Source organism: Protopterus annectens, chromosome 12.part0, assembly GCF_019279795.1.
Source record: "Protopterus annectens isolate FY-2018-M chromosome 12.part0, PAN1.0, whole genome shotgun sequence".
In the NCBI taxonomy this organism is placed as follows: Eukaryota; Metazoa; Chordata; order Ceratodontiformes; family Protopteridae; genus Protopterus; species Protopterus annectens.
The window spans coordinates 1181297716-1181323173 of NC_056746.1; the positions used below are offsets into that span (position 1 = coordinate 1181297716).

A 25458-nucleotide genomic window follows, 5' to 3' on the forward strand; every position below is an offset into this window, starting at 1 on the left:
AAGGCAGCAAGTCCTTTTAAACAAAGGTACAGTAACTATGGAGAATTGTACTAGCTAGAGCACTGCACTGGTGTGTGTGTGTGTGTGTTGGGGAAAGGGTGGAGAGCTCATCTCCCCACATGTTTTTTTTAGTTAGGACTTTCATAGCTCCAACATGTAACCCTCACATGTGAAGAAACAAAACCATTGCTGTTGTGTGCTTTTTCCTGACTCTGTACTTATTTCAAAACATATATCCAATTCAAACCTAGCACTGTAATGATGGGTGAAAAAGAATTGCCTCATTTGAGTGCTGCACTTATTACTTCCAACTTACTTTGGTACATCTGCAGACAGAATGCACTGAAACTTTACGACCTGCTCATGGAGGTTCTGTGACAGATGACACCAAGCAATAGCTGATGAGGTTCTAAATATCTGAATACAAGTGGTTGAAATCACCTATTTATTGCAGAATGAACATTCGTTTGTTAGTCACATTGGGATTGGTTTGTGTGAGACGGCTGTGTGCTTTAATGGGACAATTCTCCTTTCCCCACTGCTGTGCAAATGTGGATTTAGTATGTGTATATATACTGTTTGCACATTTTTGTAGCTACACAGTACTATATCTTACTATTTAGTTATGTATTATCATCTCACTGGTGTTACACTTTTCATGACTGAAATGGGGGACCAGTGGTCCTGTTCACCTGTTGTGACAGCAGATGCAATTTAACTGCTGGCACATGAAACATAGCACAGCAAATGCACTGCCCTTTCTAAAATTCTGAGAAGCGCACAATTTAACAGTCCTTTTACACAGCAGTAGCTCCCAACCTCAACACCCTTAAAAACAACTTATCAAATAGCATTTACAAAGGCAGTTACTAGGCAGGAAAATGCTCTTCCAATAACCCAAAATGGCAGAAAAGAGGCATGCAAGGTAGACAATTCTTCATTCAAAAAGGTGACTAAAGTTCTTCTACAAGTCACAAGAATTTATAGGTTCATATGTTAATACTAGGCTAGCTGCGCTTGTGAGTCATTTTACCTAGCCACATTCCTGGAAAGGTGAGAATCAAACCTTGTATCTTGTATCTGTGAGACAAATACCTTAACCCATTATGCCAACCTTCCATTATCTGTAGTATGGATTTGAACTTGGCATTACCTCTGCTGTTTCTCCAAACTTACTGCATTGAGCCTCAGAAAAAGGTAAAAAATGGCTTCTTTTGGATAACTATGGCAGGACTCAAACCTACAAAGTTCTCATCTGAAGTCAGACACTTTATCCATTAGGCGACGAGGCCAACCTAATCTGACCAAATAATTCCCACAAAAGAAAGCTATTCACTCCTGGAGTGGACTACCTTCGCTCTTGCTCTTAACTTCTAGATTTTGCTCGACTTCTAATCAACAACCATTTTTCTTTCTGTTCTTAATGAAAAGCTCAGAGTACAATGGAAGAATATGCTAATTCCACAAAAACAACACACGAGATCAGATTAAAACTTCAGAGATTGGAATTATGACACAGCAACCCTAGCATTACTATAAGCTACCCCCACCTGATTTTCATTATATTTCACAGCCTTAACACCCTGTGCTTTATTACCACATAATGGCAAGAAACCAAAGCCCCAAGAGAACAGCAGCAAAGACGTATGAATAAAGTACAAACTTACCTACCAAAAGTCATGAGTGAATGTGGAATCTTGTAAATGCAAAGCAGAAACTCTACATTCTTGGGAATTTTAGCTTTAATATAGAGTTAAAAAGTGGTGCGGTCTGACCACGTAACCATACACAGTACTGCTTTCTCAACCCCATATCCAGTGTAAACAACTTTAACTTTCAGCCTGTGCCCAAGGTGTGAATGAAAATGGTCCACAGATTCATCTATTTTCCTGGTTAACAAATAAATAAATTAAAGATAACTAACACCAATTACTACACTGTCAAGTGTTTTCCTGTCAAATCTTGTTTAGGGGGGGGGGGTCTGCAACCCTTACATTGAAAGGGTTAATGATTTTTTTTTAATTTATGCCTCAAATTTTGTTCTCTACGGTGTTTGAGATCTACAGCTAAGCCCCCTAGGCATTATCAAGAAATATCATCAAAGCCTCTCTATACCCCCCCCCCCCCAATACCTAAACTGCTTATGGAAATGAACTTGCATTGCAGACAGGAATATTTGCTCAGTGCCAACAAACAAAAGAAAGGTTAATAGAGCAAGAATGCAAACAGTCAAGTCAGAAAAGTGAGAACAAAAACCAATCAATGTAAAGGAAGCACAATTCCCAATGACCCTTTTAACCAGGTGAAGAGGAATCTGACCAGAAGCTGACAGCAAGACTTCAAAGAGTTATCTACTAGAATGAAATCTGACATTACCAAACTAATTCACTGAGTAAAATGTGAAGTTTAACACCACAACACATACATACATAACAAGATTAAAATGTTTTGAGGGCTGTTAACATGATTAAAATGTTTTGAGGGCTGTCATTCCATAATACCTCATTCTTCCATTAGAAATAGTAAAGGGTGCTATGTGCTTGAAAAGCTACATAACGGTGCATTCCATTTTCTATTTTACACCTTAAGCGGTACTCATTCTAATAAAAAATGCAAAATGTATTTATGTAGAAATAATATTTTATATGCTGATGTTCAAAATGTAATCTCCACAACTTTATTTCATTCATCTTAGTCCAAAAACATTTCCGGAGATAAACTGCTTACTTTAAAATATTTCAGGACGAAGGGAAAAGAAAGAAATACATGGTTCTGACCCACATTTCTTTTGGACATGTCCAGTATTGCAGTATCTCTCTCTCCCCTTCTCCTAGTTGAAGGAATTACCACTTGCATCTCTATAATCAATTTCATGTTGGCAACCAGCTTGAAGTTCCACAAAAAAGGGGTATTCTCAGTTAAGTGCAGAAAAATTATGCTAGGGCAGAAAACGCTGTGGGGAAAATGTAGGCTTTAACTCAACTTTATTGTAAAAACAAAGTGGCTGTAAAAATTACACAACTCCTTCCAGTATAAATGAACACTACCCCTTATTACTGCTCTGTTTGTACAACTGGTTCAAATATTTAGGTCTGCTGATGGCTCCTAGAACACATGCATCAGTGCATTTATTAAAAATAAAATAATATCCATTTACAAAAAATCATTTCATACAGATTTTTCTCCCACTCGTCCAAAAGTGAATTTATCCCTCCCACCCAAAAACAAACAAAACAAAGTATTTGCATTTTGTCTTTCTTCAGTAGACATCTAGCCAGTTCTGAAAAAAAAAAAAAAAAAAAAAAAAATTAGTTAACCATACAAAGCAAATGACACAAATACATTACCAAGCTCACTTTTTAACAGCTTCTCACACCAAGTCATCAAAGCATGTATATACAAATGATGGATCTAATGATAATAGCCCTAAAGGTGAAAGATGTGGTTTGCTCAGGTTGTGGCTGAAATCACCTTTTGACTCAGCCACTTTTTAACCAATTAAAAATTAATTTTCCATGTTTGTTTTTTGAAGATATTTCTGTCACTTATATCTCTCAGTAATTAAAAATGCATGTATATGAAAAAAGAACAAGTCTGTATACTTTTAAAACACATGGCATACAGGCAACTTTACTGGAAAACACTACAGTGGCATACAGAAAATTACGATTTCACAACAATGAGAAACTACTTGCTTGAAAAGACAGAGTAATTATTTTTCATCTACAGTACAACTCCTCTGGTTAAGAATAACTAAGGAGATCCAGGAAGGAAAGACCTATGCATATGGAGTGAGGGACAAAACCTCTGAGGGTAACTTTGGATATCCACTGAATAAGTATTCTTGCAGTGTTGGGATTTACTGCATGTTTTTTTTTTTTTTTTTTTTTTTTTTTGCAAATACCAGCAACAGGTATACCACAATAACTTCACAGGTTAGGGATTCACTTTCCTGGTATTTGAATGTGCAATGATGTCAACTGAGCCAACAATTCTGCAAATAAGCCAATCTCAACAGTTTGGTTATGTGGAAATAGCCTTAAGACTCCACAACTGTAAGAGGACCTGTGGTGGAAATTCCTTCCCCAAGTAAAGGCAGCTGACTTGAATCTTCTAAATCCATCCTCTGCCAGTCAGCTGCCTAACAGTCAATATGCAAGATGCCCTGTCCTTACAAAATGTTAAAATGAAGAGAGTGTAGACACTGTATACCACTTAAAATATGCCTATGCAGTTTCTTGAGTTAACATATAGTCATTTCTTTTTCACCATTTTACATTATACTTCCCAACTGGTTTCAATACTTCAATGTGGTGTTAAGATTTTCACCATATAGAAAAGTTGAATACTTTGTGTACCATTCTTAGGATGAGTAAAAAACAGTTAAAAGATAAAACAAAAAAACTACACTTCTATAATGCCAAGCACTGAGTTTTAATTTGTGACAATAACTTCAGTCGATCTCTATAAAACCTTCATTTTCATAGGTTGTCTGCAGTTACTTGAGTGCTTTTATGAAACCTCTTGCCCACAAGGGTAGTCTTCCTCTGTTTTTTGGTATGGACAAAACAGCTGATGGCACCTGGTCTATTGGGGAAAGGGGTATTTTCCTTCAGTTTATTAACCTGAAGGGTGTTACATTAGCAGGCAAGTGGGCATGAGGTTAAAAAGGCGCTGCACACAACAATTATATGCATTCAACTTTCTCAGCCAAAAGAAGGGTATCAAACCAAATATCAGACATTTTTTTCAGTCTGAAAGTTGCAGGGTCCAAGACTCTAAGAGAGTAAAATCCAGGTAGAAGAGCAATGAGTGCAGACAATTATGCATCCCAGGGTGTTTTTTTTTTCCTTCTGACATCACCCTCCTTTCTGAAGAGGTGTTAGGTCCTGCAAAAATTCACCCTCAAACAGCTCAAAGTATGGACCAGAGAAGCTGTGTGCTCCTTGCAAATCCTTTTTTTGATGGACTCTGGGCTGCCTGCAAAAATGTGCAACTTGCATGCTTACACTAGGTGGGATCTGAACCTTGATTTGTTGTCACTTGTTATGTTTACAAATTTGCTGCAGTTTTAGTGTGTGAGAAACAGCTGTGCACTAATTTACATGGTAACTGTCTAAATTCTGAGAAGCAACCTGCCATCCTGGTGGAGATAGGATTCTGATTAGAGGATGGGTACAGGGAAATCTGCTCTCTGACCAATCAGTAGAGGGGTGTGAACTGTTCCTCCCATTCATTTTGCATTACAATTTGATTTGCTGCTTATGGTATTAGGATTCTGCTGAACACTGAAGTACTCCCAAATTTAGAAATGGCATCCATCTAGTAATGCTTAAAAATTGTGGTTACAAAAGTTAAACTGGCATAGCCAAATACACTAAGGAGAGGAGACATGTCAGGTTGTGCTTTTCTTTTAAATATTTTTTTCTTTCTGAAAGTTTCTTTTGAGCACTGCAATCCCTCTCTGCTGGCAGCCTCCCAACTCCCCTCAATTGTTCCTCTTCTTCCACAGAAGACAGCACATTTTCCTGGTCTATTACTATTGTGACTATCATTTTCAGATTTTCAGTCTGTTTTGGATAAAGAGGAGTTAGGTAGTTACTTTACCACTGCAGAAAATCAAAAGAGGTAGACATTTAGCATGTTGTTTTTTTCTATATGCAGTGCACAGAAGAAAAAAAACACTCATGAACTTCAACAGCCAATCAACAGGCATTTCAGAAAAAGGAGCAAAGTAATTATGGAGGGAAGAAATGATCCCTATTGATGGAAGTTTATTTTTTCTTCCAGGCACTCAATGAAAACAAAGTATAAACATTTCTCCTGAAAAATACCCCCAATCCCATCTCTACAGAATATTTCAAACCCCTTATCAAAGCCTTCCTAGTTCATACCTGTAAGAATTGAAAGGACTGTAAAATGAACTAGAAATAACTAGAATGAAGGTCGATCTTTTAATTACTGGAACTGTGCTGAACCAGTGCCAGTGTCTCCTTTATGTGCCAAATCTTCTTGTACCTTTCAAAATAAAAGTCTGCATACACTGCAGTTCAGTTAAGAATGTTTTATTACGTACAGTAGAAGTAGATAGCAACAACATCCAAAATCAAATCTTAATGTCTCCAATAACACCGCTGATAAACTAAAATAGACTGAATTATAACATCCATAACATTTGCACTCGTATTCCTTTCCTCCTGAATAATACAATTAATATTCTGGAATGCTGGATATATGATCTGACTTCTGCACTCACTTAATTGTCTGTACCAAACTTCTGAGGACTGTACTACAATGACTTTCTGCCTGCTTAACAGTCCAAACGAACTAACTCACCGTTTGAATTATCTCCTAATGATCACAAAACCCTGTAAATTTCTAAACGCCTCTTTAACTTCGGCTCCCAAGCCTGTTTGTACTTAATGTACTGCGTATTCTGTTAACACATTGTATTCTTATCAGTATTCTTGACTGAAGGTTACTAAAACATTCCTTTCTTACTGAATCTGCATGTAAAATGAAGACATATGGCTGCATTTCTAGAGTTATGCAAATAGAATACTGTATTTTTGTCTAAAACTACATTTAAATGTAACCTGATCGTACAATACCCATGCAAGTAAACACATCCTGAGTTAGCTGACTTCAATACCAACTTCCTCAGCCAAAACAAACATGACTTCAGTAGCTTCTTCACAGACCACCACCTATACCAACTACAAGCCCACCAGACCCAATAAGGCAACTTCTAACAATGCCATCATATATTTAATCATAGTCAACCATTTATATCACCTTTTCTACTCTGATGCACGCCTCAAACATAAGTAGCCCCTGGGAAATGACATTCACCTACGCCCTTAAAAGAAAAAAAAAACACCATTAACACATTACATATAATCCAACACCATAACTAACAACCAATATGTAGAACACTGAATTAAAAATATTAACTGGGAAACACTTTACAACATACCAAATGTCAATGTTAACAGCCTCCTTTCATTACTGCAGCACATTTTAATACATAATGCCAGTTTTTTCAAAACTCAAACAAAAAATAAAAGCAACACAACTCCATTGGCTAATACCAGACCTCCACAGTAACATCTCAAAGAAAGAGTCAGTGTAAGAAACTTGGAAATGGTCAATCTACCAACGATCGCATTGCCTTATGCATTGCTTACTTTGCCTTATAAAACCAGGCTAAAAAAACAATCAAAAGGATCAAAACAAATTATACAACACAAGCTACCACTCTCTCAAATCCTAGACAATTCTGGAAAGAGGTAAATCACTTAACAGGGCATAAACAAAAATCTGCAACTCCTTGCTCCCATCAAAGGTTTCAGCCACTTCTCACAATGCACCAATATTCAATGCCTAACTATCCCAATTTTGTCTCAATAAAGATCACCAAGATCACCAAGAATGAAATCAATACTCTAATGCAATCATTTCCCAATAATGATACTCCAGGGTCTGATAGTATCCTCTCCCTTGGCTCATCAAGAAATATAGAGTTCTCATACCTCAACACATGCAGTACATTTTTAACCTATTCCTTCTCAGCAAAGCTAACCAAACATGGAAAAAAGCCATAATCACCCCCACTTCAAAAGCCTAGCAAGTTTCACTGGACTAAACATGCTACCTCCTCAGACTTTTTCTTTGTAACACATCTAAGTGGACTTCTTAAAAAAAATAAATAAATAAAGTACACAACCAGCCTATCTCCTCAGTCTACCAATTATCATCATTTCTTCCTACCGAGATGGAAACAACCCTGCAAATCAAAGGAGGTTAGAAAAAACTGGAAGAGACTGAAAAAGCCATTTACAAGAAAACAATGGGAAGACACGTGTATGGCTCCCAAGAATGCAAATGAGTCCAGAAGGTTTAGGATCTTTGGAAGTTTTAGTGTAGGTATTTTTATACTCCAAGCAGACTTCAAAGATTTGCAAATGCTGGAGATGTGATGAGGAAGAACGAGGTAACTGGGAAAATATATTTTGGAAGTATAATGAGTTGGCAGACTTAAAAAAAAATACCTACAGAATATACTATCAGAAATATTGGGTGAGCAAATGGTTGTAAGTAAGGAAATTATTCTTTTGAGCTGGGATACAGGATCTGAGTTACCTAGACATAGTAAGGCCTTATTAAAGGAAAACACCCTAGAACTAAAAAAAAAAACTGTTTTGTTTTTACTGTTTCTTGACCTATTTTAATACATCAAAATCACTCCAAGTGCTTTACTTGTAATTTTAGCCTGCTTTCCACAACATGGCTACCAATAGGACTTGATGTTATCAACATGATCTTGTTCTTCCTCAACCTTTTCTCTTTCCCATAATGCTTTGTATGACTCATGCCAGACATAAGGAAGTAACTGAATTCCAATGACAGTGACATATAATGGGACTGGTGTGAGTCACTATCATTTTTTATACCTTCTGAAAAAGGACTGCTTTTTTTCTCTCTCTAATCACCCTCATTTATGTTTGGGTCAGAGCTTGTTTTACTCTGTACTTAGAAGTTATCCAGCTACAGCTAGAAACGTAACTAAACTGCAGGCCTTTATTAAGGGTTTTCTTTTGTGGTCCAAGAGGACTTGACAGTCCCCTCCCCCCACACTACTGCAGAGGTGTTAAAAAGTACAGTTGTGTACACTTACCATAAATGTAGATGCTTGAGTGTATTCACTGTTGCAGTCATCACCTGTGGGTTATCCCTGCTGTGGTAGCCCTTGGCCGGCCCAAATACCAGAGTCAATGTTTTTCTGCGTTAGCTGCTGTCACCTTGTAGACTGATATCAGGTCATCAGTGCTATAAAGCAAGGCAGCTGACGTAATTACATCAGTTTTTCTTGCCCTAACCAGTCAGAAGCCCAAGGAAATATGGCAAAGTGGTCCTGGTTGTTACAAACCACCCTAAGAAGCTGGTCCTAGTGGTTAAAAACCACCCTAAGATGCTTATGTCTCCTTACGGAAAGAGGATACAAGGGGGAAGGAGGGAGAGAAAAGTACAGTTGTGTACACTTACCATAAATGTAGATGTTCGAGACATTAGGGTAATCTGCTGGCAGGTTGCCCTCAGTCAGCCTGAATAACAAAGTCCTGGGTCCTGTGTCGGCTGCTGTCTCCTCTTCCATGAAGTCAGGTCGTCAGGGGTATAAAACATGCAGCCGATGTCATTTTATTCAGTTGTTCTTGACCCAGATGTCAGGTGCCCCCCCAAATGGGGAGCAGAAATATATATATATATATATATATATATATATATATATATATATATATATATATAAATAAACAACAATATATATAAATGCACTTTTAGCCACATAAGCTTTACCTTCATCTAAAATCACACACACCACAAAGGCTTAAGAATATAGTGAAGGAAAGAGAAGTTATAGAAAAGGGAGGTGGGCGGGTGAGTAACCTGGACTGCAACAGTGAATACACTCAAACATCTACATTTATGGTAAGTGTACACAACTGTACTATATTCTTCGTGTTTCACTGTTGCAGTCATTACATTTGGGTAGAATCCAAAAGCTATGGATGGGAGGATGGAAATAAATAGCATTAGGGGTGGCTATAAGGCCCTGCAGAACTGCAGTGGCAAAGCGTGCCTTGGATTTGGTGGATAGGCAAATGATAATGCTTTGTGAAGGTATGCATAGAGCTCCAAGTAGCAGCTTCTAGAATGTCTTTGGTTGGAACTCCTCTGAGAAAGGCTGCTGAGGTAGAGACAGCCCTGGTGGAATGTGACCTAATTCCCTTGGGCACAGGTTTACCATGGTGCAAGTAGCAGAAACGAATGCAGTGGCTTATCCACTTAGAAATAGTCTGCTTTGATATAGCCTTCTCCTCTGATCCTGAAGCAAATGCCACCAGTAGTTGCTCCGGCTTTCTTAGAGATTTGGTCCTGTTTAAGTAGAATCTTAGTTGTCTGTGTACGTTCAATGAATGCAGAATCTGCTCCCCCTTATTCTGTGGATTTGGGTAAAATGTTGGCAGGTGAATAGCTTGGTTAAGAGCCACACTGGATACCACCTTAGGCATAAAGGAAGGATTGGTCCTGAGGGACACCCTGTCCGAGTAAAATGTAATAAAAGGCTCCTCAGCCTGTAGTTCTGAAACCCTTCTTGCTGAAGTGATTGCCAAAAGGAAAGCTGTTTTCCAAGATACAAATTGCATATCCGCGGTAGCTGCTGGTTCAAAAGGAGGCAGGGTGAGTTTTTCCAGCACAAAATTAAGGTCCCATGCAGGAGTTGGAGATCTTCTGGGAGGCCTTAAATTTTTGGCCCCTCTAAGATACTGTTTTAGCAGAGGATGAGAAAAGATGGGAGGGCTCCCTGTTGTAATGAGCCGAGATGGCAGAGGCATGTATTTTTATTGAAGAAAAAAATAGGCCCTTGTCAAACATCTCAGTCAAGTACTGTAAAATCTGAGGAATATTTGGTTTTGCTGCATCTGTTCCTTGTGCTTGGTTCCAAGCACAGAATCTCTTCCATTTATCAGCAAAAGATTTTCTAGTACTAGGCCTTCTAGCTTCCAAAATGACATCCATCACAGATTTACTGAGAGGTGTTGTTTGAATAATTATATGATCAGCCATGCTGCAAGGTTCAGAGTTTGGAGCTGGGTGTGCAGAATTTGATTGTTTTGTTGAGACAGTAGATGAGATATTTGAGGCAAGTACCAAGGAGGGAGTTGAGACATATTCCTTAGGATTGGATACAAGTGCTGGTGAGGTCAGTCCGGGGCAATTAAGATAATTTTTAGTTTTTCATGTCCGACCTTTAGTAAGACCTTGGAGAGAAGAGGTAGAGGGGGAAAGGCATAGACTGAGGTTTTTCCAACTAAAGGATAGGGCATCCACTTTCCATGCTCGCCTGTGATAAGTCCTTGTGCAGAATTTGTCCAGTTGATAATTTTGGGGAGAGGCAAATAGATCTATGTCTGGGCTCCACCATTTCTGTGTTACCATGTTGAAGATTTGTGGATCCAGTTTTCACTCGTGCAGATCCATAAGATTTCTGCTTAGGTCATCTGCCAGAGTATTTTGTTTCCCTGGCAGGAATTGAGCTTGAAGATGTACTTGGTAAGTCAATGCTGTGTTCCACAATGCCATGGCTAGTCTGCAAAGGAGGTAGTAATGTGTACCCCCCTGCTTGTTTATGTACCACATAACCGTGGTGTTGTCCGTCTTTATAAGTAATTGTCCTGGATGAAGTAAGTCATTGAAGGCTGTCAGAGCATTCTGTACTGCTAGCATCTCTTTCTGGATGATATGCAGATGCATTTGTTTTGGGCTCCATATGCCATGAATGCATCTCCCCCCGCCAGGTGGGCCCCCCAAGCACAGTCTGATGCATCTATAGTTAGGGTTTGGGTGGCAGGGGGTAGAGTGAATGTCAGTCCCTTGTTTTGGTGACATATCTCTGCCCACCAAAGAAACTCCTGTTGTAGGCAGGGAATGAGAGGAATCATCGTTTCCAAACTGTGACAATATTGACTCCATAAACTTTTTAGGTACCACTGAAGTTTCCTCATATGCAGTCTTGCATATGGAATTAGTAGAATGCAGCAAGCCATGAACCCCAAAGCCTGCAGAATTTGTCTTGCAGATAACTGGGTTTTTGTTGCCATCTGTTTGAAGTATGTTGTCAGTTGCCTTTGTTTGTCTGGCGGAAGGTAAGCCATCTGGACAGTTGTTTCAAGCTTGCACCCAGGAATCTAATTATTTGAGAGGGTACCAGTTGTGATTTTTCATTTACTGTGTACCCTAGGCATGTTAGAAGCCTTTTTACAAATGCCAGATGTTGTTGAAGAATGTCCTTGTTCTCTGCTTGAATGAGACAATCGTCCAGGTAAGGCTAAATTTGTATGCTTCTTTGTCTGCAAAATGCCATTACTGGTGCCAGACACTTTGTAAAGACCCTGGGCGCAGTAGATGAGCCAAAGGGCAGTGCAGAGAATTGTTAATGCAAAAAAACCTGCCTTGAAGTGGAGGTATCTTCTGCATGATTCCCTTATTGGGATATGCAGGTATGCCTCTTTTAAGTCTAGAGTCACTAACCAAGCGTTCCTGCCCAGCATAGGCAGTAGCTGTTGTAAAGTCAGCATTTTGAATTTTGGAATGCCCAGGCACATGTTCAAAATTGATAAGTCCAGTATTGGACGCCATGCATCATCTTTTCTGGGTACCAGGAACAGCCTTGGATAAAAACCTTGTCCTTTTTCCTGGTTTGGTACTGGTTGAATAGCCCCCATCTCCATGAGGGACGTAACTTGTTTCTGAGCCTCTGCCCATTGATTTTGTGGCAGATCTGGCCAACCATTTGGAATTGGCAAAGTATGGAAATGAAATCTGTATCCCTGGGATACTATGTTTAATACCCACTTGTCATGGGTAATTAACTGCCAATTTTGAGCATGAAGTGCTAATTTTCCCCCAACGGGGCTGCCAAGAGATAAGTGCTTGGTGAAGGTAGAGGGAAGTCATTGAGACTGCTTACTGTAGGGTTGTGCTCTATTTACTCCAGATTTGGAGGTGGAGGCACCCCATTGCTTTGACCTGTAAGAACCATGTGATTGGTATCTAGAGCCTTTTGAGCGCCTGGATTTGCCTTGAGAGGCTCTGTTGGATGCAGGAAAGGTCTAATTTTTAGGAGGCCAGTGCCTACTGAACCTGAGTAGCTGCACTTGTAAGAAATCTTTTACAGTTTGCATAGATTTAGCTTTGTCTTCCATTTTCTTTAAAACCTCTTCTGCCTTATTACCAGAGTATCATGCTGTAAAGGGGCATCCAACAATTTAGCTTTAACATGATCAGGCAGATTTTGCTCCTTGAGCCAGGCATGCCTTCTAATCACAGATCCAGTAACTGCGGCCCTGCAAGAGGCCTCCAAGGAATCAAAACCACATTGCAAAGTATGCTTTCCAACCAGTTCTGCTGCTTGCAATAATTCCTGTAATTCTTTATTTTCCGCACAATCAGAAATCAATATAATTTTCTGTTTCAGTAACCCCATAACATGCTGTTGATATTTAAGCACATGAAACTGGCAGTTTAAGGCCCTAATTACCAAGGTTGAAGACGTATAAACCTTCTTTCCTCATCTATCCAGTGCCCTGGAATCTCTATCAGAGGGGGTAGGATTTTTGGCTGTAGAGACCTTTACACCTTTGGGACCCTGTGATATAGTCTCAAGGTCAGCAGCAGGATTTTTGAATAGAAATTTGTGGGAGTCAGGAACCCTGTAGTATCTGTCTGGCTTACTAGGAGCCAGAGGTAGGAAATCAGGAGCCATGCTTGATTCCGAAAACACATCATCAACAATGTCTAATGCAGGAGGTATAGCCAAAGGCCTATGCTGAGGAAGGAGAAGGAAATCCCTAAGCCTCTTTTTGGATTCAGAGAAATCCTGACGCTCCCAATGAAAATGTTCCCTTAAAGTATGTAAGGTTTCACCAAAATAATAATCCTCAGGAGGAGATGCAGATCGGATGGATTCTTCTGCATCTGAATCCTCATAGGGAGGAATAGAAAATTCCTGATCAGAAGAGGAATCAGAAGAAATGGAAACCTGATCTGAAGATTCATAATCGGTGTCTTGCCTAGGCCTCTTAGCAGGGGGGGGGGGGGGGGGGTTGGGAACCCCTGATCAAGGTAATTAAGTCCTCAGCCATGTTGATCACCTGTTTTTTAGGCATAGGGGCCTGAGCACGTGGCTCATGTGTTGTTTTTTTAGACTTAGAAACTGTTGTTGATATTGTTTGTGAAGTTGGTGCTGGTTTTATGTAAAAATGTTGATGCTTGCTCAGCGGCTCTGGACCCATTAAAGGGAGAGACATCCACAGGTACAATACTCTGAGAATCTCACGGCATACTCAATCTCAAGACTCCGCTTGGGTCTTGGTAGAGGCCTGCGACTCAAAAGTAGCGGGTATTAGGGGCTGCGAAAGCACCTCACTGAGTACCGGTGGGGGCTTAGGAGAAGCTTTGTCGTCGGTTTTGGACCTCGACGGCCTGTCTCTGTCTTTTTCTTTGCATTTTTTGTGAACTCTGGTAGTCAGATTGCTAACCGACGACACTTCAGGGTAATATCTGGATCCAAAATATTTTGAAGCAGAAACATACATACGCTTAATAGTACGTTGGTTAAATCTAGCACAAAACCGACAGCAAGGCACGTTATGATCTGGGCCTAGGCAAGGAATACAGTACAAATGAAAATCCTTATGAGGTATTTGCTTCCCACAAGTAATGCAATTATTAATACTGACATCGGTGAGGAGCAAGTTTCCCCAACGGGGTATTTAGCTTTAGTTGAAGACTTTGGTCCTGAAAATCAAATGAGAAAATTTCAGGAGTCGGCCGACTGGCACTTGTGAACTGCTTCTGCTTCTGGCACTGCGCAGCAAGAAAGACTGAATAAAATGGCATCGGCTGCATGTTTCATACCCCTGACGACCTGATGTCATGGAAGAGGAGACAGCAGCTGACGGAGGACCCAAGACTTTGTTATTCAGGCCGACTGAGGGCAACCTGCTAGCAGATTACCTTAATGTAATGACTGCAAAAGTGAAACACGAAGAACATTAAGGACTGCAACAGTGAATACACTCGAACATCTACATTTATGGTAAGTGTACACAACTGTACTATGTTCTTCGTATTTCACTGTTGCAGTCATCACCTGTGGGAGGATTCCCAAAGCTGAGGAGAGGGGTGGAAGGATTAGTTAGAGACCTAGGCATGGGTAAAGCAAGCCCTGCAGAGGCAAACTCTGCCCTAACCTTAGAGAAAAGAGGAAGGTGGTAAAGCTTTGTAAAGGTATGGACTGAGGTCCAGGTGGCAGCTTCCAAGATGCCCCTGGTGGGAACTCCTCTGAGGAATGCTGTGGAAATACCAAAAAAAATACAGTTGTGTACACTTACCATAAATGTAGATGTTCGAGTGTATTCACTGTTGCAGTCATCACATTTGGGTTATCCCTGCCAAGGTAGCCCTCGGACGGCCCAAATACCAGAGGCTTAGTATTTCTGTGTCGATTGCTGTCGCTTCAGGACTGACGTCAGGTCGCCAATAGTATAAAGTAAGGCAGCCGACACCATTACATCAGCTTTTCTTGCCCTAACCTGTCAGGAGCTCCCAAGTAGGAGCCAGATTCTGGTGGAAGAACCCCACCAGTGGAAAGTAAATACCAATACTTCCCTTGTAAGGAAAGAGAAGAAAGGTGGATGAAGGGAGGGAAACCAGGACTGCAACAGTGAATACACTTGCACATCTACACTTATGGTAAGTGTACACAAAACTGGTACTATGTTCTTCGGGTTTCACTGTTGGAGTCATCACATTTGGGTTGATTCCCAAAGCTGAGGAAATGGGTGGAGGCAGTCAAGGAAAATAGGGGCTGGCTAGGATGCCCTGCAAGACTGCAGAGGCAAACCCTGCCCTGGACTTGGAGAAGAGAGGCAGGTGGTAATGTTTGCTAAAAGTGTGAACAGATGTCCAGGTGGCAGCCTCCAGGATGTCCCTGGTGAGGACTCCTCTAAGGAAAGCTGCAGAGGTGGAGGCTGCTCTAGTGGCGCGAGTCCTGACCCCATTGGGGGAAGGTTTTCCAAGTTGTTTGTAGCAGAAATGGATGCAGTGTGCTATCCATTTGGAAATGGTTTGTTTGGAGATGGCTTTGCCTTCCGCCCCTGTAGCAAAGCTAACCAGCAATTGATCAGACTTTCTGAAGGATTTAGTCCTGTCTAGATAGAATCTGAGCTGTCTGTGCACATCTAGAGTGTGCAGGATCCTTTACCTCTTGTTCTGGGATTAGGAAAAAAAGTGGGCAAATGAATGGATTGGTTGAGAGCCACATTGGACACCACCTTGGGCATGAAGGATGGGTTAGTTCTGCGGGATACCCTGTCAGCATATAAGATGATGAAGGGTTCCACAGCCATAAGCGCTTGCAGCTCAGAGACTCTTCTGGCTGAAGTGATGGCCAGAAGGAAAGCTGTCTTCCAGGAGATAAATTTTAGTTCTGCAGAAGAAGCTGGTTCGAAAGGGGGCAGGGTGAGCTTTTTCAACACAAAGTTAAGGTCCTAAGCTGAGGTTGGTGCTCTTCTGGTAGCCTCAAATTGCTAGCCCCTCTTAGGAACTGTTTGCTCAAAGGGTGTGAGAAAAGGGGATGCTCAGGGGGAAATGAGCAGAGATAGCAGAGGCAAGAATTTTTATAGAGGAGAAAGAGAGGTCACTGTGTAGTAGGTCAGCTAAGTAATCCAGGATGAGAGGGAGAGAGGGCTGTGCTGTATTGGCTCCCTTAGCCTGGATCCAGGTGCAGAACCTTTTCCATTTGTCAGCATAAGACTTTCTAGTGCTAGGGCGTCTGGCCTCATGTATAACATCCAGAATCTGTTTACTGAGGTTGGCAGATTAATCCGTGGTTAGGGAACAAACCAAGCTGCCAAACCAAGTGTCTGCAATTGGGGATGCATGAATTCCCCTTCCCTCTGGGTCAGGAGGTGTGGAATCTGAGGAAGATGCCATGGTGGCAGTGGGGACAGGCTGCACAGCAAGGGGAACCATTGCTGGCGAGGCCAGTCTGGAGCTATAAGAATTGCCCTTGTTTTTTTTTTCTCCTTTGTTTTGAGCAGTACCCTGGGGATGAGAGGTAGTGGAGGAAAGGCAGAGACCGATAGATTGACCCAGGGGAAGGACAGGGCATCCACTTTCCAAGCCATGCAGTGATGCTCCCTGGTGCAGAATTTGCTGAGCTGATGGTTGGTGTGGGAGGCAAAGAGGTCAACATTCGGGGTGTCCCATTTCTGAGTTATTAGGGTGAAGGTTCTTCTGATGAGCTGCCAACTCCTGTGGGTCCAGAAGATTTCTGCTTAATTGGTCTGCCAGAGAGTTGAGAGAACCTGGTAGGAATTGTGCTGACAGGTGCAGTTGCATGGCAGAGGCCGTGTGCCAAAGGGTTATGACCAGCCTGTATAGAGAGTAGGAGCGAGTCCCTCCCTGCTTGTTGATATACCACATCACAGTGGTGTTGTCTGTTTTGATCAGGAGAGCCCCTGGGGAGAGAAGGGGCTTGAAAGCTATCAAGGCGTGCTGGACAGCCACCATCTCTTTTTGGTTGATGTGCAGAGTGATTTGCTGCAGGCTCCATTTGCCCTGTATGCACCTGCCATCCAGGTGTGTACCCCAAGCATAGTCTGATGCATCTGTGATGAGGGTCTGGGCGGCAGGGGTGGTGAGAAAGGTAGTCCCTTGTTGTGGGAGCATGCTGTTGCCCACCAAAGAAAATCTTTTCTGAGGCAAGGAATTATAGGTACAAGAGTCTCCAGGTCTTGAGAGTGTTGACACTAAAGGTTTTTTAGGTACCACTGAAGTTTCCTCATATGCAGTCTGGCATATGGAATGAGTTAGTATGCAAGATGCCATGAACCCCAGAGCCTGCAGGATCTTCCGTAAAGATAATTGGAGTCCGGCTGCTAGATGACAAAAGTAGGCTGTCAGGAAAATTAGTTTTTCTGGTGTAAGGAATGCCATCTGGGATGCTGTGTCCAGGCTTACTCCCAGGAAGATAATCCTTTGGGTGGGCACCTGTTTGGATTTATTTTCGTTGACTGTGTACCCTGGGGAGGTAAGTAGGGTCTTTACAAAGGCCAGGTGCTTGAGCAGCTTTTCCTGGCTTTCTGCCTGAATAAGGCAGTTGTCTAAGTATGGGTAAATCTGGATATTCCTTTGTCTGCAAAAGGCAATGGCCAGAGCCAGACATTTTGTGAAAACTCTGGGAGCAGTAGATAAGCCAAAGGGAAGCACAGAGAACTGAAAGTGTTGAGATCCTGCCCTGAAACAGAGATATTTCCTGCATAATTCCCTGATAGGAATGTGGAGGTAGGCCTCTTTTAGATCTATGGTGGCTAGCCAAGCGTCCTTGGAGAGTACGGGTAGCAGCTGCTGGAGGATGAGCATTTTGAATTTTGGGATCACCAGGAAGGTGTTTAGAATGGATAGATTGAGGATGGGGTGCCAGGTACTCTCTTTTCTGAGCACCAGAAAAAGTCTGGAGTAGAAACCTTGGCCCATCTGTTCTGCAGGAACATGCTCTACTGCCCTCATTGAAAGCAGGGAAAGGATTTGCTTTTGAGCCTCTACCCACTGGTTTGGAGGTAGATCTGGGAATCCTTTTGGGGTTGGAAGGAAAATATGTATCCCTGAGACACTATGTTGAGAACCCAGTGGTCGTTGGTAATGGTGGCCCAGGTGCTTGCGTGAAAGGAGTTTTTTCCTCCTAGGGGTAAGTGAAGGTGGGCAGAGGGAGGAGATGGGGGAAGTGAGTCATTGTGAGTTCTTACCATAAGGGGGTGGCTTAGAACTCCCTGATTTTGAAGTGGAGGTAGTCCACTGCTTAGATCTTTGCATTCCCTGTGGCTGCTGTCTGGGGGGTCTGGTTCCCCGGGGCCTGGACTGGAATGGCTCAAGTGGGAGCAGGAAAGGACAAGTGCTTGGTAGCACAATGCCTGCTGAACCTGGGTGGCTGTACCTGTAAGAAATCCTTGTGTCTGCACAGATTTTGCTTTTTCTTCCATCTTTTTTAAGACCTCTTCTGTCTTATTGCCAAATAAGTTGCATTTGTGCAAGGGGGCATCCAACAATTTAGATTTGACATGGTCTGGCAGGGGCTGTTCCTTAAACCATGCATGCCTTCTAATGACAGATCCAGTGACTGCTGCCCTGCAAGAAGCTTCTAGGGTGTCAAAACCACAGTGCAAGGTGTGTTTAGTTATGTGACTTGCAGAATGCATTAACTCTTGTAACTCTTTAGATTCTGCACAAGCAGGAAAGGAAGTCATTTTTTGTTTGAGGAGTTCCAGGGTATGTTGCTGAAATTTTAGCATATGGAACCGACAATTTAGTGTCCTGATAGCAAGAGTAGCAGAGGTGTACACTTTTTTACCCCATCTGTCTAGTGCTCGGGAATCCCTATCTGTGGGGGTGGGATTCTTAGCAGAGTTTGCTTTAATCCCTTTAGGCCCTTGAGAAATTACCTCGGGGTCAGCAGTTGGATTTTTAAAAAGAAATTTGTGCGAGTCAGGGACTCTATAGTACCGGTCTGGTTTTCTGGATGCAGGAGGGAGGGTGTGAGGAGTCAAGCTGGATTCCAGGAAAACATCCTCTACAACATCCAGGACTGGGGGGATGGCCAAGGGTCTGTGCTGTGGAAGATCTAAGAATTCCCCAAGTCTCTTTTTAGACTGAGGGTAGTCTTGACTCTCCCATTGGAAATGCTCCCTTAAGGTATGAAGGGTTTTCCCCACAGGAAAAATCCTCTGGAGGAGAGGCTGAAGGGATGGAATCCACTGCATCAGAATCCTCATATGTAGAGAGGGGTTGCATGTATTCATATTCATATTCAGACAAAACTACAGGGGGCAGATCTCTTTTCCTTTTGGATGGGGTAGCTTGGCTTCCCGTGAGCAGCATGATAAGATCTTCTGCCATTTTAAGCATTTGAGATTGAGGCAATAAAGCAGGTACCTGATATTGGGTCTTCGGTTTCTTGGGTGCGGTTCGTACCCTGGGCCTAAGAAACTCAGTCGTTTTAGAAAGAACGGTAGTTGCGAAAGAAGACGTCAGTTTGTGTTGAGAATCGGTAGTGTGAAAGACTTCCTTGGAAGCCGCTGGCTGCTCAGCGGCTCCAAACCCATTCAAGGTAGAGACTACCGCAGGATCCTTAGTCGAAGAGTTTTGCGGCATACCTGACTCTGAAAGGGTCTTGGTAGCGGCCTGCGAATCCATAGAAGTAGGCATCGAGGCTGCAAAATCTCCTCACTGAGGACCGGAGAACTAACTTAATGGAAACATCGTCGGTAAGTTTGGACCTGTGTGGTCTGTCTCGGTCTTTATCTTTACGTTTTTTCGGAAGATCTGTTGTCGGATGGCTTACTGAAGCCATATCAGAATTTGAGGACTGTAAGTGAAAATATCTAGCTACAATAAGGGCCCGACGATGGATAGTTCTAGCATTGAACAAAGTACAGAAGCGACAACGGGGGATGTCGTGGCCTGGGCCTAAACAAGTGACGCAGTAAGAATGAAATTCTCGGTGTGGTATTTGCTGTTCTCTGGCGAGACAATTAACTTTTTCTGACATCGGTTAGCGCAAGAAAAAAGGATCCCCAATGGGGTATTTAGCTTTAGAAGACTTCAACCTCAATTCGCTAGACGAAACTCAGGTAGCGACCGACCGGCACTCATGCGAACTCCTCCTGCTTTGGGCTCCATGGCAAGAAAGACTGATGACCTGACGTCAGTCCTGAAGTGACAGCAACTAACACAGAAATACTAAGCCACTGGTATTCGGGCCAGAAGAGGGTTACCCTGGCAGGGATAACCCAAATGTGATGACTGCAACAGTGAAACACGAAGACCATCTACAAAAGGATACAGAGAAGTAAAAAACAATCTTTACTGGTGCACCTGGTACCTCGGCTTATGCCTTCAAGGAATAATTCATACACCACATGGCTATTATTTATGCCAAACTTAATTAAATACAATTGAAAAGAATTAACACATTCACAAAGTGCAAGGATTTAAAGTGACAATGCATCCCAACCAAAGTCCCCCAATATGTATACTGTCATCTTAATACTACTGTTTTAAAAATTAAGATGCATATACCATTCAATTTATTGTTGTTACCTATACCTCACATTCATAGTAATGTCCAGATTTAATCCCATAGGATGTAAAGTAGCAATATTAATAATACATTTTGTTTCCAGCAACAGCAATCTGTTCAAAAATTCCTCCCTCTGACAAGACAGGAGACTGGCCAACACAGTAAAAAAGAAACTGGAGTCTGAATTTCCATGAAATCCTCTGAAGTGATCTGCTACCGGGCTTTCCAATCTTCCCCTTCTGATGTCCCCAAAGCGTTCCATAATGCGCCTTTTCACTGCTCTTTTAGTTTGTCCCATGTACCATCGTATAGTTGAACAATCACACCTAATGATGTAAACCACCCCACAAGAGTCACAATTAAATTCGTTCTGAGCCTTGTATAACCTTCCATCAATGTTAACCCCATTCAAATTCCTAATGTTTTGACATATTTTACACCTACCACATGGAACACTCCCTTTCTTTACATTGTCCATTTCCACTTTATCCATATTTAAAAACTCCTTCAAGTTCATAAACCTACTGTATGAGAAAGTGACCCTTTCAGGGAACAAACCCTTAAGATTTACATCATTGCTAATAATGGGCCAAAATCTATCCACAAGTTTCTTAAGTGTGTCAGAAAATGGTGAAAATTTATTTACAAAAAATATTTTATCTTCACTTTCCCCACTCTTCCTATCCTGATCCTCATAATCTCTCCCTACAGGACTCCATATTCTCTTAGTGTTGGTTTCCCCCACAGCTTGGACTTATCTGAAGTGTTATTGGCTATACGCAAATACTCCCCATATGGTAAAGATGTCAAAAGATGAGGAGCACGCATGCTACTGGCCATTAAAAAATGATTAACTGCTGTCTCCTTAAACGGCCTGTACTGTATCTTGTGATCTTCCCCTACAAAAAAATTCCAAGTCCAAATACTGCACAACTTCCCTGCTGGTATAAGTAAATTCTAACCCAAAGTGATTGTTTTGCAAATTGTACATGATGTCCTGAAATTCCCACATATCTCCCCTACATATAAAGATCAAATCATCAATAAATCTTTTGAACACAATTACTTTACGCTTGTAGAATTCAGTGTTATAAATACAAAAGTTTTCACACGGATTCATAAATATGATGGAATAAGCAGGGGCATATGAGAGGCATAGCTGTACCCTCTCTGTAAATAATATTGACTTTCAAACAAATCAATTGTGTTCCAATGAAAATTCCAATAAATGAAGCAAAAAATCAGTACGTGGGCCTTCCCTCAACATATTTCTCACCGCTTCGATCCCCCATCTGATACTGGTGTACAAAGACTTAACATCCACACTTCCCCAGTAATAATCATCATTCCACTCCATACCACCGATCAGAGAGTTCCTTTCCATTCTTAATGTGTGACATAATTTTGTTCAAACTACCTTTAAGCTGATGATCCAAAAAAAAAATACCCACATTTTGTATGTCCCCCCTCCCTGATACTATATCAGTCTACCAGGCGGATTATCTACACTTCTGTGAATTTTAGGAATCACTACGAATTTTGCATCCTTAGGGCTCCTAATAAACAATTTCTTAGTATCAGAAAAAGAAAAAAAAAAACAAGCCTTTCCCGTCTCTCTAGTATCTCTAATAACTGGGAGTTAAATTCACTCACAGGATTGTTAGGCAATACTTAATACACATTACCGTTTTTAAGTAAATCTATAGCCATCCTGTTGTAAAGCTAAAGTAAAACTACCCAGTTACCTCCTTAAACACATAATTCCTGTTACTTTTTCTTAACTGCTGTAATGCTTCCCATTCCTTCTTATTTAAGTTAAATTCTTTTTTTGCCCTTTTAACTTTGTTATATTCCACTTCCAATTGTTTGCACATAACATTTTCAAACATGCGTATATTTGCAGAGATTTTTGGAGGTGAGAAAGTACTTATGTGAGGTACATGGGGGTACTTGTAACCTACCGTATCCAGTAACAAAGCATGCATCACATTCCCCTACCCCATCAATAGCATCAATATATTCACCAAAATCAAACATTTCATTTTCATAAATTGATAAATTCAATAAAGAATCGTCTTCATTATCATTTGTATTGTCAAACACATTTTCATTACTTTCTTGAGTCAGTTAGTTTCTCTTACTATTGAAAAAACTTTTAAGTGCAATTTACTACAGAAACGTATGACCTCCAACATTAAATCAGCCAAGCTAGGGAAATAAGTGGGGATAAATTTAACCTCCCTACCCAATAAAGTCAAAACATCATTGTTCAAATTCAAGTCTGATATACTGACAATGCTTGTGAAAGTGATGGCAGCCCTAATGGAATGGGTCAAATCGGCTTAGGGGAGGTGGTTTCCCATGTAATCTGTAGCAGAAATGGATACAGTGTGATATCCATTTGGAAATGGTTTGCTTGGAAATGGGCTTCCCCTCTGCCCCTGGGGCAAAAGCTGATGAGAAGTTGGTCTGTTTTCCTGTAGGGTTCAGTACGGTCCAGGTAGTATCTGAGCTGTCTGTGCACGTCTAGTGAGTGCAGAATTCTCCCCCCCCCCCTGTTTTGAGGGTTAGGGAAGAAGGTGGGGAGATGAACCGCCTGTTTGAGAGTTGCATTAGATACCACCTTGGGCATAAAAGAGGGGTTAGTCCTAAGGGAGACCCTGTCTGCACGGAAAGTGATGAAGGGCTCAATGGCCATCAGTGCCTGAAGTTCTGAAACCCTTCTGGTTGAGGAGATAGCTAGTAAAAAAGCAGTCTTCCAGGAGAGGTATTTCAGTTCTGCTGAAGCAGCAGGTTCAAAGGGTGGTAAGTTAGTTTTTCCAAAACATAATTCAGGTCCCAGGCTGGTGTGGGTGTGGCCTTCTGGGAGGTCTGATATTAGAAGCCCCTCTGAGGAATTGTTTAACCAAAGAATGTGAGAACAGGGGCAGGTCTGTATTGAAATGGCTGAGGCGTGGATTTTAACAGAAGAGAAGGAGAGGCCACTATTGAGCAACTCTGCTAGATAGTCCAGGATAAAGACTGACAGAAGGTTGCGAGGAACTGACCCCCCCTCTGGACTGGCTCCACGAGCAGAATCTTTTCCATTTCCCTGCATATGATTTTCTGGTGCTGGGCATTCTGTCCTATGTGATAATGTCTAGAACCCGTTTGCTTAGCAGGTGCCCCCCTGCTTGCCTTTAGAGTATTAGCCACGCTAATAGTTCGACAGTCTGCAAGTCTGGGTGCAGCATCCCCCCCCCCCACTTGAGTCAAGAGGTCTGAGATCAGGGGAAGCTGCCTGGGAGGCTGTGATGTCAGGATGATCAGCAAGGGGTACCAATGCAGTCTGGACCAATCTGGAGCAATGAGGATGGCCTTTGGTCCCTCCTCCCTTATCTTGATCAGTACCTTGGGAATAAGAGGCAGAGGAGGGAATGCGTACACAAAGAGGGAGTTCCAGGGGAAGGTCAAGGCATCCACCTTCCATGCTAGGTGGTGATACTCCCTGGTACAGAATTTCTTCAGCTGGTGATTGAGGTGGGAAGCAAAGAGATCCACCTCTGGATTTCCCCACTACTGAGTGACTTGCAAAAACATCTTTCTGTGGAGCTGCCATTCGTGGGGTCCAGTAAGTTTCTGCTTAAGTGGTCTGCCAAGGTGCTGTTGATCCCTGGTAGGTATTGGGCTATTAGGTGTAATCCCATGGAGGAGGCAGTCAGCCAGAGGTTCATGGCTAGCCTGCACAAAGGGTAAGATTGGGTCCCTCCCTGTTTGTTGATGTACCACATTACTGTGGTGTTGTCTGTTTTGATAAGGAGACACCTGGCCTGAGACTGGGTTGGAAGGATGTCAGAGCCTTTTGTACTGCCATCATTTCCTTCAGGTTGAAATGTAAGGGAAGGTGCTGGTCATCCCAAAGACCTTGGGTACACCTGCCTGCTAGGTGAGAGCCCCAAGCAATATCTGAGGAGTCCCTGGTGATGGTCTGCCCAATAGGATGGAGGATGAAGGGGAGACCCTTGTTCTTGGCACAGGCCCCTGTCCACCAGAGAAACAGCCCTTATACAGGGGATCAGAGGGAGAGAGGTCTCTACAGGCTGTGAATGTTGACACCAAAGGTTCTTTAGATACCACTGAAGATTCCTCATGTAAAGCCTGGCCACAGGAATTAGAAGGATGCAAGATGCCATGTACCCCAGGGCTTGCAGGAACTTCCTCGCCGTGAAGTGACTTTTGGATGCCAGCTGGGTGAAGTAGAGAGGCAGGAAGCTCTGTTTTTCTGGGGTAGGGATGCTGTGTCCAGCAGTGCTCCCAAGAAAATGATCCTCCTGGAGGGCGTTTGCTTTGATTTCTTCTCACTGATGGTGAACCCCAAAGAAGTTAAGAGGGTTTTGACAAAGCGGAGGTCCTGGAGCAGCTTTTCTTTGCACTGTGCCAGAATGAGGCTGTCGTCCAGATAAGAGTAAATCTGTATATTTCTCCATCTGCAAAATGCTATGGCTGGGACCAACATTTGATGAATACCCTGGGAGCAGTAGATAAGATAAAGGGAAGCGCAGAGAAATGAAAATGTTGTGAGCCTGCTCAGAAGCGCAGGAATTTCCTGCAGGATTTCCTTATGGGGATGTTGAGGTAGGGATCTTTTAGGTCACTAACCAGGCATATTTTGTCAGCATAAGCAGCAGCTGCAGCAAACTTAGCATTTTGAATTTGGGGACCACCAGGGAGGTGTTCAAAATGGACAGATCCAGGATGGAGTGCCAAATACCCTCCTT

The 25458-nt window shown here is 42.1% G+C and overlaps 1 protein-coding gene across 2 annotated transcripts in view; it reads right to left on the reverse strand.

The window, feature by feature from the left end:
• Positions 1–2967: 2967 nt before the first annotated feature.
• The window catches only part of RPN2 (ribophorin II), a gene marked incomplete in the record, with an annotated part of 690715 nt that continues 668224 nt past the window's right edge, over positions 2968–25458 (reverse strand). For both annotated transcript variants that reach the window (XM_044090218.1, XM_044090217.1), the window contains 1 exon segment: positions 2968–3280. In XM_044090218.1, the coding sequence (XP_043946153.1) occupies positions 3271–3280 (10 nt within the window).